The sequence below is a fragment of the Neoarthrinium moseri genome, assembly GCF_022829205.1.
Source record: "Neoarthrinium moseri strain CBS 164.80 chromosome Unknown scaffold9_Wmoseri_CBS_16480, whole genome shotgun sequence".
In the NCBI taxonomy this organism is placed as follows: Eukaryota; Fungi; Ascomycota; class Sordariomycetes; order Amphisphaeriales; family Apiosporaceae; genus Neoarthrinium; species Neoarthrinium moseri.
The window spans coordinates 851,876-864,532 of record NW_026055123.1 but is presented as its reverse complement, the minus strand read 5'-3'; the positions used below and the strand labels follow the sequence as shown (position 1 = coordinate 864,532).

General features: G+C 51.1%; 3 protein-coding genes across 3 annotated transcripts; 1 reads left to right on the top strand and 2 right to left on the bottom strand.

Moving 5' to 3' along the window:
• Nucleotides 1-221: 221 nt before the first annotated feature.
• On the top strand, nucleotides 222-1,559 carry JN550_003877 (uncharacterized protein; the record flags this gene model as incomplete). The annotated part of the gene is made up of 3 exons (XM_049315329.1): nucleotides 222-291; nucleotides 372-1,132; nucleotides 1,188-1,559. 3 exons carry the CDS (start codon nucleotides 222-224, stop codon nucleotides 1,557-1,559), a joined length of 1,203 nt encoding a protein of 400 aa, XP_049174447.1.
• Nucleotides 1,560-1,851: 292 nt separating this feature from the next.
• Nucleotides 1,852-3,596, bottom strand: JN550_003876 (uncharacterized protein; the record flags this gene model as incomplete). The annotated part of the gene is made up of 5 exons (XM_049315328.1): nucleotides 1,852-2,113; nucleotides 2,190-2,566; nucleotides 2,628-3,016; nucleotides 3,079-3,295; nucleotides 3,354-3,596. The coding sequence occupies 5 exons, from the start codon at nucleotides 3,594-3,596 to the stop codon at nucleotides 1,852-1,854; spliced, it is 1,488 nt and encodes a 495-aa protein (XP_049174446.1).
• A 995-nt stretch (nucleotides 3,597-4,591) lies between these two features.
• Nucleotides 4,592-12,240, bottom strand: JN550_003875 (uncharacterized protein; the record flags this gene model as incomplete). The annotated part of the gene is made up of 8 exons (XM_049315327.1): nucleotides 4,592-5,830; nucleotides 5,886-6,051; nucleotides 6,121-10,699; nucleotides 10,758-10,881; nucleotides 10,965-11,175; nucleotides 11,229-11,537; nucleotides 11,590-12,061; nucleotides 12,129-12,240. 8 exons carry the CDS (start codon nucleotides 12,238-12,240, stop codon nucleotides 4,592-4,594), a joined length of 7,212 nt encoding a protein of 2,403 aa, XP_049174445.1.
• Between the last annotated feature and the right edge of the window lie 417 nt (nucleotides 12,241-12,657).

Genomic DNA, 12,657 nt, shown 5'->3' with positions numbered 1-12,657 from the left:
GGCGGTCAGCTTCCCGGCCCAAAATTTTCGGGTTTCTGGGTGACGCAGACGGCATTTGATGATCTCGCCGTAACGACTGGGGCTGTTTTTGACATCAAATACCCTTCGGCCTGCCCGGGTACCGCTATCTCCAAGTCGCTTGCCCATATCTAGCTTGACGAACCCTGCTGTGTGAGCTCCAATTCCTGCGCCGATAGCCATAGAGAAGAACAAGAAACGCCATGGCACCTTTCCCACCCCCGCCGGTTAACACCATCGACTGGTCCAATGTCGGGTTCAAGGTGCGAGAAGGTGGGTTGTCATTCCTTCTCTCCTCTCTGCTGGTCAATTCCGGACCGCGCCCAGCTCACGTACTCATGCGTCACACGCAGTCAACGGTCATGTCGAGTCGCATTACTCGGTCAAGACGGGCAAATGGACCCCGCCCCAGTTTGTGACGGACCCTTTCATCCGTATCCATGGCATGTCTCCGGCCTTGAACTACGGCCAGCAGGCCTATGAGGGCCTCAAGGCCTTCCGCACCCCGTCGGGCGACATCCAGATCTTCCGCCCCGACCGCAATGCCGCCCGCATGCAGCACTCGGCCGAGTTCATCAGCATCCCGCCTGTCCCGACCGAGCTCTTCCTCGAGGCCGTCAAGGCCGCCGTGGCTCTGAACGCCGAGTATGTCCCGCCGCACGAGACCGGCGCCGCCATGTACATCCGACCCCAGATCTATGGCTCTAGCGCGCAGCTGGGCCTGAATCCCCCGGAGGAGTACATGTTCTGCGTTTACGTGCTGCCGACCGGCGTGTACCACGGCACACATCCGGTAAACTGCCTGATCTTGGACGACTTTGACCGTGCTGCCCCGAATGGCACCGGTAGTGCAAAGGTTGGAGGCAACTACGCGCCAGTGCTGCGGTGGAGCGACAAGGCCAGGACTCAGGGCTACGGTATTACCCTCCACCTGGACAGTGCTACGCATTCCGAGGTGGACGAGTTCAGCACTAGTGGATTCATTGGAGCTCTGACCGACGGCGAGAATGTTACACTGGTTGTACCGGACTCCAAGAACGTCATTGATAGTGTAACCGCCAAGAGCATCACCGAGATTGGAGAAAGCTTCGGATGGAAGGTAGAGAAGCGATCAGTAGGTTGACCTTGCAGGTTCCCTTGTCCTCGCGGAAGCTAACCTGGGAAATCAGATCAAATACACCGAGCTTCCTCAGTTCTCTGAAGTCATGGCTGCTGGTACTGCTGCCGCGCTTGTACCTATCCGGTCCATTAGCCGGCCCTTCGACCCGGCGTCACCTGCCTCCATCAGCTCCGCCGTCAAGCAGCACCCACGCTTGGCTGCCGAGAAGAACCAGGAGAAGGTCACCTATATCAAGGAAGACCAAGAGGATGCCGGTCCCATCTGCCTGAAACTGCTCGCTCAGCTCAAGGGCATCCAGCTCGGCAAGGTCAAGGATGAGTTTGGTTGGTGCGCACCTGTAAGCGAGACGGATGGTTCCAAGGTCTCGGGTGCACCAAACGGAGCAAATGGAGCAGCGCAGACAGTCGACCAGATGGACTAGGTATTCTATGGTTGAGAGACATGTGGCTGCCTGACAGCTCCAATGTAAGCATGCTTGAGCTGAGTTAGATACTACAATATCAGAGATGTCAAAACTTGGGTAAAAAAAATATTCTTATCAAAAAGGCTTGGATTTATATATCATTAAGCTATGAACCAGCTACGCTATTCTGAGGAAGGCGACCAAACCCATAGGTATGATTGTTCAGGGACCAATAGACGCATGGCAAGTTACCCCCGGGCTAGTCGAGAGCTTTTAGCCCAGCATCCAAAGACGCCTTTGGATAATTGAGCTAGGGATACTTTGTTGGCAACTTGTTGTTGAATCGGAAGACATTGTTGGGATCCCATGTTTTCTTCAGTGCAGCCAAACGAGGCAGTTTGTTAGCCCCATATCGACTCTCCAAAGACTCGTCGCCATGCGCCGAGTTGACGTACGCTGCCAGGCCGGGGTATCCAGATGTGGCGGCAAACGTCGAACGCCATTGACGCCCCAAAGCGTCCGTTGTTTTCTCCAGCGATTGGTTTGTGCCCGTCCACGTGAAGATTAGATCTCTGTTGGTTTTTTAAAATCAGTCGCTATGTTTACGATAGTTTTCCGGGAAAATTTCCTGGCTCACTGAACACGTACATGTAGGCTTTGGTCTCTCTCCAAGGATACGCAGTCCTGTCGTCAGGCACAGCGAGAGCAGCTTGATTTGGAAATATTGAGATTTGAATTGTGCTGCCTCGTGCCTCAGGATGAGCCTCGTAGAATGCACCAAGCTCCGCATAGGCCGTTTCATATGTAGCAGCAGAGAAGTTCTTCGCATCAATGGTGTAGATGCTGTTAATAGCCCCATCAATGCAACGTTGAGCATCCGAACCACCGCTCACCGATTGAATGACATTATTCCACTGGTAGTTTTGTATGCCCAGGACGATTGGATTGAGATCTAAGAGTGGTTTGAAAAACTCATTCGCCTTGTCTTCCGGCCCTAGGTATGACCAAGTAACCGCGATCACAAACTATCCAAATCAGTCAGCATCAGGGCTTCTGTGTAGTCGTAAGACGCAAGCTTGAACTTACCCCAGCTGCATCGTCGTAGACGCCGGCCTGGATGATGGCCATTTCTGGTTTCAAATTGCCTCCATCGTAAGTCTCTACAAGTTTGAAATAGTTAGAAAACAAGTCAGGTGTTAAGATTGCCTCAGCAACCCATATCTGACCGTCGTTTACTAGTGGCTGCAGTTGGTAAGTAGCTGAGGTAACAACACCGAAATTGGCCCCGGCACCGCGCATGGCCCAGAACAGGTCTGGATTCGAGTTGTCTGAAACGTCAATCACGGTTCCATTGGCCGTCACCACACGTAGAGAGAGCAACGCGTCAATGTCTAAGCCATGAACCCCAGCCCAAGGACCGACGCCTCCACCGAGTGTAACGCCAACCATGCCTGGGCAAGAGCAGGTGCCAGTCTCTGCGAGCCCGTCAGCGAGACTACTTCTGAGTAATTTTGGGAAAGGGTTTGGATCCACCTACGGATCTCATAGCCGGCCTCGAAGACTGGGTTGTAGATATCACTAAACCGTACCGCCCCACCAATGGTCATAACTCCGGTGGATTTATCTATATTGACTGTGTTCAATTGACCAAGATCAATCGCTAGGCCATTGTGAAGTTCGCCCAGCGTCGTAGTATAGCCATGTCGACCGCCTGTAGCTAAAAACGGTATGCGATGAGAAGTGGCGAGCGTCACCTAATGATTGAGCTTAGCAGATGAGTCTTTTGTAAGTGCTGAAAAGCTAGGAACTCACGGCTTTGGCGACATCGGCCTCTGTGGCGGGGCTGACGGATGCAGCGTACGTCGGTTGATGAAAGACGGACCATCGCTCCGTGGCGTTCGTGAAGCTATCTGAGCCAGGAAATGAAACAATGGTACCAGCAGAAGACCACTGGGCGCCAGAAAAGACGGTCTGGATATCAGATCGACTGAGCGCGGCAGCATACACACCTGGAAGGGCAAGGCCAGCCAAGAGGGCAGGCAGCGAGAACCACATGGCGAATTGAACTACCTAAGCCGTCTGACAGCGGCGACCTTTTGATTGTGCGACGGGACCGGAACGACCCAGGAGATGAAGGATCGCACGTGGGAGCCACGTGGTGCTTGCAGGAACGAATGGCAGGCTACCCGGCTTCGACGACGATGATGTAGGACCAGTATTTATCATTGCATCGAAGACCTATTGAACCTCGCGGCCGCGATCCTTCCGACGGATTTCTTCTGGAAGCGTGAGAAATGACTGCGCGGTAGGGTCGCGTAACTGCACATGATCCTTCGACGAGGCCCGATTAGCTGTGCATTGTGAAATTTCAATAAATGACTCCATTGAAGGATCATCAATCCATGTAGCTGAGGTGTGATACGGAGTGAGACTCGGATAAAGTACAATACACATGCCATGCAGAAACCCATGTCCAAAGCCTCATTGGGCATGCCACCTACATGGTAGTGAGAGCTATGCAAGTGGTGTTATAAACCTACGTAGTTCCTGCTGGTCAATGTATTCACGGAGCTAACCTGCCATTTAGGTCACCAACCAGCGCCACATTTCGCCGATGGTGTACACAAAAATCGGGTGATCCTGCAGTAGACGTAGTGGGAGAGCCCTGGGATTTGGGCTGAGCATTGGTGCATCCGTGGCTGCTTACAGGGTTACATTGCATGCTACAGTGCCACGCAGAGGCTTTGTCACGATACAGATTTGCTTCGACCGTGCCGCCATTCACATGTTCCACCTTACTAATTCATAAACATGATACACCTTGAACTTAGCGGAATCAATTCCCTCATCGAGTTGTGTTGTGATTTTCGACCTAAATGCGGTGTCCTTATACGTATAGTTGCTGACTCCCAAATACGTTGGCAACAACTGGTAACTCCAAAAAGAGCACCAGCGATCTGGAACTCCAATCTTGTTTAAAGCATGAAAAAGGTAATAGTAGGTCGGATGAAAACCAAAGGAAAAGAGAACCCCATTCCCGCGTGAAATACTTAGACAGTGCCAGATTTATTGCCAATGACCACGCCATTCACCACGAACTCGGCCAGACTGCTCAAGTCCTTCTGAGGACTTAGAAGGTCGAGGAAAGGCACGTCAACTCTGAAGCTGTTCCAGAACCAGGTCCGAAACTCAGCCGCAATCATGCTATCTACGCCGAATTGCGAAAGAGGCTTACGGTCATCTATCTGATCTATTGGCATAAGAATCAGGTTTGAGAACCGTTTCTTCGTCAAGCTCAGAACAGCCTCCCCTATCGACAAAGCATCGGGTTCTTGAGCAAACGTGTGAAAGACATTGGCCGGTATGGTCTTGAACCAGGGGGCTGCCGCCTCGAGGTTCGACCGGTCTACCAGCTGGGACTGGCCTGCTGTCCGCTTGAACGCTTCTTTCTCCGCCGCAACTGCGGCGGACAAGACCGACATGCGTGCATCCTGTACAACCTCAAAGTCGACGTCGAACCCACGAGCCATCAGTTTGCGGAACCCAAAGGTTTCGAGGCCCGTCAGTACATGGGACTCATCCACGCCGCTAGGTGAGTCTAGAGCAAGAGACATGTCTATGACCTGCAGAAATTCATCTTCGTTCAAGGGTTGAATTCCCCTTCTCAGAAGTAGGGCTTCGATTTCGGGATTCTCGTGCAGATAGCCCACCTCTGAAATCATACCGAGTCCGACCGAAACGGCGGGAAGCCCCTGAGATCGGCGCCAACGGGCAAAAGCATCGAGAAAGCCATTTGCTGCACAGTAATTGCTCTCAGTGGCAGTTCCAACACTGCCTGACATAGAAGAAGTCAGAAGAAAGAAGTCCAGCGCCTCCCCTTCAAGAGCGTTATGCAAGTTCCATGTACCAGCCCACTTTGGTTGAATAGAGGTCTGCCATGCGGTATTGCTCATACGACTGAAAAGGGCTTCGTGAAGTCCCATCGCTGCCTGAATAACACCTCCAATAGGGTGCCCAGTATCCTTGCAGGCTTTGACGCAAGCAGCGACATCGGATGCATGGGAGACGTCGCCGCGTACTACGTGTACGGTTGCACCCGCGGTACGAAGTCGATTGACTAAAGCTTGCGCAGGCGGCTTGTCAGAACCGGATCTGCCCAAGAAACAGAACCTCCTTGCACCACGAGCCATCATCCAACGACTTAAGCTGCGGCCCAGGCCCCCAAGACAGCCCACAAGTAGGTATATCTTATCTGGATTAAATATAGTATAATACTTCGCGGGCGCAACCTTTTATTTCCATTAGTTCGGAACACTCTCAGAGAAGGGTTTTTTTGGAGCTTACAGGAATGATACTCTTAGGATCCTCGAGCGAGACGACAACTTTTCCGATCCGCTCCCGAGCCGAGAAGTATCGAAACGCCCGCGCAACATCCGCCACGTCAAACTTCTCAAGAGGCGTGGGTTTGATTTGACCTGAGCGATACAATGCAAGTGTCTCACTTATCTTGCTATGAAATGCAAACGATTGAATCAGCTGCATGATAGGAGTGAGTGATGCAAGAAGAGATCACGCTTACCTGGCCCATATCTCATGATAGAACGAATCATTCTGGTAGAACAGTTCCGAAAGATCAAATGCTGTGAAGGTCGCGTTTTTGAGAAACGCATGCATATTCAGCTGGCCAGCATCAATCAGCTCACGCTTGCCGACCTCCACGAACCTTCCAAACTGAGCGATGCACTCCCAACTGGCATGCATGAGGTCGCCAACGAGCGAGTTGACCACAACATGGACACCACGGCCCTCAGTTATCTTTCTGATTCCTTCCAAGAAGGAGCTGTCACGGGAAGAAAAGATATGAGTACTTGGTATCCCAAACTCACGTTCCAAGTAGTCCCGTTTCGCTAACGAGCCCACAGTAGTATAGACAACGGCGCCAACGCGTTGAGCAATGTTGATCAAAGCCAGTCCGAGAGCGCCAGCGCCCGAGTGGATCAACACTGACTCTCCCGCTCGCAAGTGCGCTCGATCGTAGAGAGCATACATGGCTGAGGAGTAGACTATTGGAAGACTAGCCATTGTCGCAAAGTCTTCACCAGGCAATATCTTATGTGCTGCCCATGCCGGTACACGCTCTAGAGTGGAGAGATGGTTCGGTGCCATCACAACAACCCTATCGCCTGGTTCTAAACCGGTGACTTCTAGTCCCACGGATTGAACAATACCACTGAACTCACAACCTATAGTTGCTGTCTTTGTTTCTACACGCCCATTCAAAGCATATACATCTTTGGCATTCAGACTGAATGCCTTGACTTCAACGTCGATGAACCCCGCTGGAAGGCGGGTGAGGGGCTCTCTCAACTCCTGATAATGAAGCGAGTCGATGTGCCCGACTTGACTAATGTCTAGTCTTGCCGGGGCGGTCTGGTGTAGAGGCTCGTGTTTAACACGCTCAATGTTTTCAAGACGACGACAGAACAACTCATTGAGTTTCATGTCTGGGACGAAGCGGCTGACATACAACAGCCCATCTTTCTGGGTAAACTCTTTGTCGTTGCCGTCAGTGTATCGAAGCAATGACCTGATGATGTTATTGCAGGTAGTCCGAGTGTCAGAGAGCGAAGTCCCGATGCGCCCGATATCCATCACCGAGAAGTGCAAAGATGGTTGCTCAAGCATAAGAGCACGCGAAAGGCCATATGATAGCGTCAGGTCGGGCTTAGGGCTGTCCAGCATACTGGCGCCAGTCAGCCATAGCAAGTTGACCACGTTGTCGGTCATTCTGCGGAGGAGGTTCATGTCCGTTGCGCTCATGGTAGGGAGTAACTCGTGCTCAACCTCTATCATGGATACACATATACTCTTCTCGCTGAGTGTACGACTATCCAGCTGATCGAAATCGACGATGTCTATTTTGCACCCACATAAACTCTTCTGCAGGAAGTCAATCAAGCATACTGCCATCTCTAGGACTGCGGGTGAGGGATGGTGGACCACAAGAAAAACGTCACCGCCTCCAGAGTTGGTATTCTTGGCTGGCGCTGTTGCGAGAAATACATTCCCGACGACTTCTACAACTTCGAATTTGGCAGCCTGCAGATGGAAGAGCGCCTCATCCGTTTTGATGCCAACGATGATTCCAGTGTCACTGACAATCGAGCTCAACTTCTTTGGGCACCGGATCCAACATTGCTGGGACAGAATACCGTCAGGAAGCACCGCAAGATCGAAGGTTCCATTGGCGTCGCCTTGTATTTGTCCTTCCGCATCGGGCCCAATGACTCGATAAGAACGACATCGCGGGAACTCAGTGTCCTTTCCCAGCACTCGATCGAAAATGTACACATCTTCTTCGCAGCTCGTAGAACGTTTGCTGATCTCGACGACTTGGGAACTTGGGTTCTTATGTCCTACTAGATCGACCAGGGCTGCGATTGCCGCCAGAGAGCTGATGTGTTCCGACTCTGGGAGATATCGGCGGCAATGTTCAATGATGTATCTATTGAATTGATCTTGGACGTTACTGTGCACTGTGGTAATGTCTGGTTTCCAACTAGTGCGAAGACACGGGTGGCGCAACAGCTTTGACTCTGTGCTATCCAAGTCGTCTACCGTTTTGGACGTATAGAGCGACAAGCGCACATCCTTCAGGTCAACCACGGGCGCACCAAGAGAATCGCGAAGTGTGGCGTCTATTCTTTGAGACGACAGACCAGTCTTGGCGGATCTCGTGTGGATCAACGCTTCGCAGTCGGGCACATTGCGCCCAAGAGATCTGATTCGAGCTTCCGAGATGAAAACAGGGAGATGTGCCTTAAGAGCACCCAAGTTACCTCCTGTTCCACCCATTATTGATGCCTGTAGACAAGCATCGATAGTGATTGGATGTACAGGATATACCATGGCGTTTTTGTCGTTGGCGCACGATGGGATCAACCTTGTGGTACAGATACTCTCTGGCCTGACCCTATTGCCATCAGTGCGTAGACTTGTAAGGGACTTGAAGTCCCCTTCAAACCAAAGGCCTTCTTCTTTGCCCTTTTCATACCATGAATCAGGAGCCCACAGCTCAAACTGTTCGGCGTCAGGGACTATCACAGTGCCGTGGAGGTCTTGGATATCTTCAACTCGCAACCCGCCAGTACAGTGGACGGTGGATTGACCTGCTATCCAAGAAACAATGATGAAGTCATACCAAGTTGAAGATGTCGCAGATGTTGATATACGTCTTGGAAACATTGTGGTATGAAGCTCGGTGGTTTTCTTGCCGGTTTCGTCGTCTGCTTGTATGACCAAGGCTGCAGCGATGTTCACTTTTGCGAATTTAAAGACAGTGGACGATTCGGTGCACTGGTCTGCTATCGCATCCTTGATACCTAGTATTTGGGATAGCGCCTCTATTGCAACGGAAAGATAACCGGTAGCGGGAAAGACGACTTGGTTGTCAACTTTATGACCCTTGATCCACGGCATTTCGCTGAGGCGTAGAATATTCCGCCAACTCCATTGTATACCGTCGCCGGCAAGCTGTTTTGAACCTAGCAACTCATGTCGTATGTATTTTCGTTGCCGAAGATCGTGACTCGGACGTGGTTCATGGAAAAGCACTTCAGGATAATCCCAGGGATATGGCGGGAGGTCGTGGAGATGAGTTAAACCCGACCTGGGCAGACCATTGACACTGAACCAGTTGAGCTTGTGGCTGCCGATGAAAAGGTTGCCAGCAAGATTCTTGAGGCTAATGCCTGCATCGATATTTCTGACTAGAGTGCAGTTATAGGGAAGTTGTTGGTTGCTGAGTCTGAGTCCGGCCCGGACTTGTTGGATAGGCCCTTTCAAAGCCGAATGAGGTCCGATTTCTATTATGTGGAAATTTTTCTCAGCTAGCAAGTTAGTCAACGCGCCATTGAACTGCACGGGCTTTTCGAGGTTCTCCCGCCAGTACGTGGTCGTGTTGAACGACTCTCCAAAAGTTCGAAGAGATTCATCCGTGTGCCCGACTGAAGAGAACATCGTCGCCGCCAACGGACCTGTTTGAATATCCTCAAGAGGCTGTTTGAGTAGCTGTTCGTACAGGTCGCCAATCTCTTGCATCATATATGAATGGTAAGCACGGCCTCCAGTTTCCAATTTGCGGGCGAACATGCCCTGACCTTTCAGCGCCGCCTCCAGAATGCTCAAGCATTCTGGTTCGCCGCTCAGAGTGACGCTCATGGGCGAGTTGACGCAAGCCACACAGACCTGTCCATCGAGTCCTTTTTCGCTGATCATATTGGAGGCAGCGTCAGCGCTAATACCCGCGGCCATCATTGCACCCACGCTTTGGAGTTTATCCGCAGCATATCCCCGAAAATAAGCCACCTTGATCGCTTGCGACTCTGTGAGGAGGCCAGCAGCATAAGCCGCCGCGATCTCGCCCGAAGAATGGCCAACCACGGCATGGGCGCTGATTCCCCAGGCACGCAGTATCTTCACAAGACCAATCTGTATTGCTGTACATAGAGGCTGGCTCCGTGTTACGTGGTGCACTTGGCTGTGGTCTGGCGGGTCGAGCATAGTTTGTTCAAGACTCCACTCAGGGCCATACGGAGCTGCGATTGCTTTCAGAACCTGGTCTAGCTGACGAATGGTAGCCAGAAACGTCTCATCAGTACTCAGTAGTTCCTTGCCCATCCCAGCATACTGCGCACCCTGACCTGTGAATACAAATGCTAACGGTAAAGCTGCTGTTGGAGTAGATTCGGCTGTTTCCAGTTTGGTATCTTCGATGTACTTGAATGATCCATCCTCGCAAGCCTGCACTAAAAGATGGCGCTTGGTCACCAGCGAGCTTCGGCGCTGACTGAGTGTGAATGCCAGTCGCTTCATTGTATGTTTATTCGAGTGACAGGCCAGCTGGCGGACTTGCTCGATGCGCATCTCCAGGGATTTCCTAGAAGCAGCAGATACAGGAAGTACGAGCACTCGCGGTATGGATTCCGTGGGCATGTCTCTACTTGGTGTAAGGGTCCTGAGGTAGCTTTTTGCACACTCCAGGATAACATGGGCATTAGCTCCTCCGTAGCCAAAGGAGTTGATGCTAGCCCGGCGGATCTCCCCCGGCCATTTTTGAGGATCCGTCACAACCATGAAATTTCTTTCGTCGAGTTTCACTTTGGATAGTTTGTCAAAATCAAACGTCATGGTAATGATCAAACAGAACTAACTCACGTTTTGGGTTCAGCGTTTTCACGCCATATGTCGGTGGAATGTGGTCATTTTCGAATGCAAGGGACACTTTGATAAGTGATGTCAGGCCACTAGCGGCTTCACTGTGTCCGAGGTTCGTTTTCACCTAGTGGCCATGTATTCTTAGCTAACGAATGGGACATAACATAGGCGAGTGCTAGAACGTAACAAGACAGCGGCCGTACTTACCGAACCGATCAGCAGCGGAGTTCTATATCGCGGAGTGAAACAAGATGCAAGAGCATCTACTTCAATCGGATCACCAACAGCCGTTCCAGTTCCGTGGCATTCAACGTAGTCCGTGTCACCGAATCTCAGCCCAGCATCTGAGTACGCCTTTCGTATAACAGCTTCCTGAAGAACAGCGTTTGGCTGAGCAATACCTGCTGTCTTTCCGTTCCTGTACTTAACTGTGAGTAGTTTGTTGTTCCAAGAGATAGTTTTCAGACTGACGCATTGATGGCTGTGCCTCGAATTACGGACCAGACCTTGTCGCCGTCCTTCAGTGCACTCGATAGTTTCTTCAGATATATTGCATTAACTCCTTCCGCACGTCCATAGCCGTCGGCTGATACATCGAATGTATGACAAGTGGACGTAGGTGACAGCACTCCGCCTTTCATCGTGCCTAAATGCTGCTCTGGTGACGTGATGAGGTTCGCTGCGGCGACAATGGCGTTGTCACAGTCCCCGGACTGAATCGCACGAACTGCATTGTGAAGACAGTAAATTGATGAAGAACAGGCCGTATCCAGTGTGAAGCTAAAGTCTTGCGATAAGTATTGTGACTCTATAAGCGACATGGGGGCTGTACCTTGGGCCATGCAGGTTGAAAATGTGGCTGATTCTGTTTGCCAAGATAGCCGTGCCCGTGCCCGTTGCTGTATATCTTGACCCGTAGTCTGGATCTCGTGTCTGCATAGTTTGGAAATCCATCGTGAAATTCCCGACATAAACGCCAGTATTGGAGCCTGAAATATTCTCCAAAGACACTCCGGCGTTTTCGAAACACTCGTAGACAACCTCGAGCAGTTGGCGCTGTTGCGGATCCATATATGTTGCTTCCAAGTTGTTGACTCCGAAGAAGCTATTCTCAAACTTGCGAACGTCTCGCTGTAGGAAATAGCCACCATCAGCGCCCATTACACCAGCGCGCGCAGTATCTGGGTGGTAGAAACCCTTCATGTTGAAGCGCATGGCAGGCAATGGCCCTTGGGCGGATCTCTTCTTCATGATGAAGTCCCATAGCTCAGACGGAGACTGTATGTCCCCCGGGAGCCGACAGGCTATTGAATGAAAATGTCAGATGTCAAAATCTCATCGGCATGGAACCATCGAGACTCATGTCCATACCTAGACCGACGATGCATACTGGATCGTCACACATGCTGTAAGCCGTATCTGGTTTCAGGCTTGCGAACGGGAGACCACAAGCCTCCGGTTGGGGAGCAGCTTCCTCCAGCATTGTGTCTTATCTACCAACCAATATTGATACTATTTACCTCAGAAGTTTGCGAGAAGTTCGCGCATGGAAATTTTACTTATACTCCATCTACCGTAAAAATGCCGTGCCTCGGAACACACATCAACCTTTGATCTTGGAATACATAGGTACTATGGAACGAGATCGGTGGCAGGCATATCTTTTGTCTTAGACGGACCTAGCGTAGTCATTTGATTTTATATTTTACCCTTTCCGATACGCCACCCAGTCGGATATTGCCCAATGATGGGGTGCGTGCCTGATCCAAATGCATACACTGGCTAGTGCCTACATCTACGGAGTACATAAGCCGGTAGCTAGTGCGAGCTACGTATTTATCACCTATGGTGTCATGCATGCAGTATCGCTACCATGTCAGCAGTCATCTATCTAGTCCCC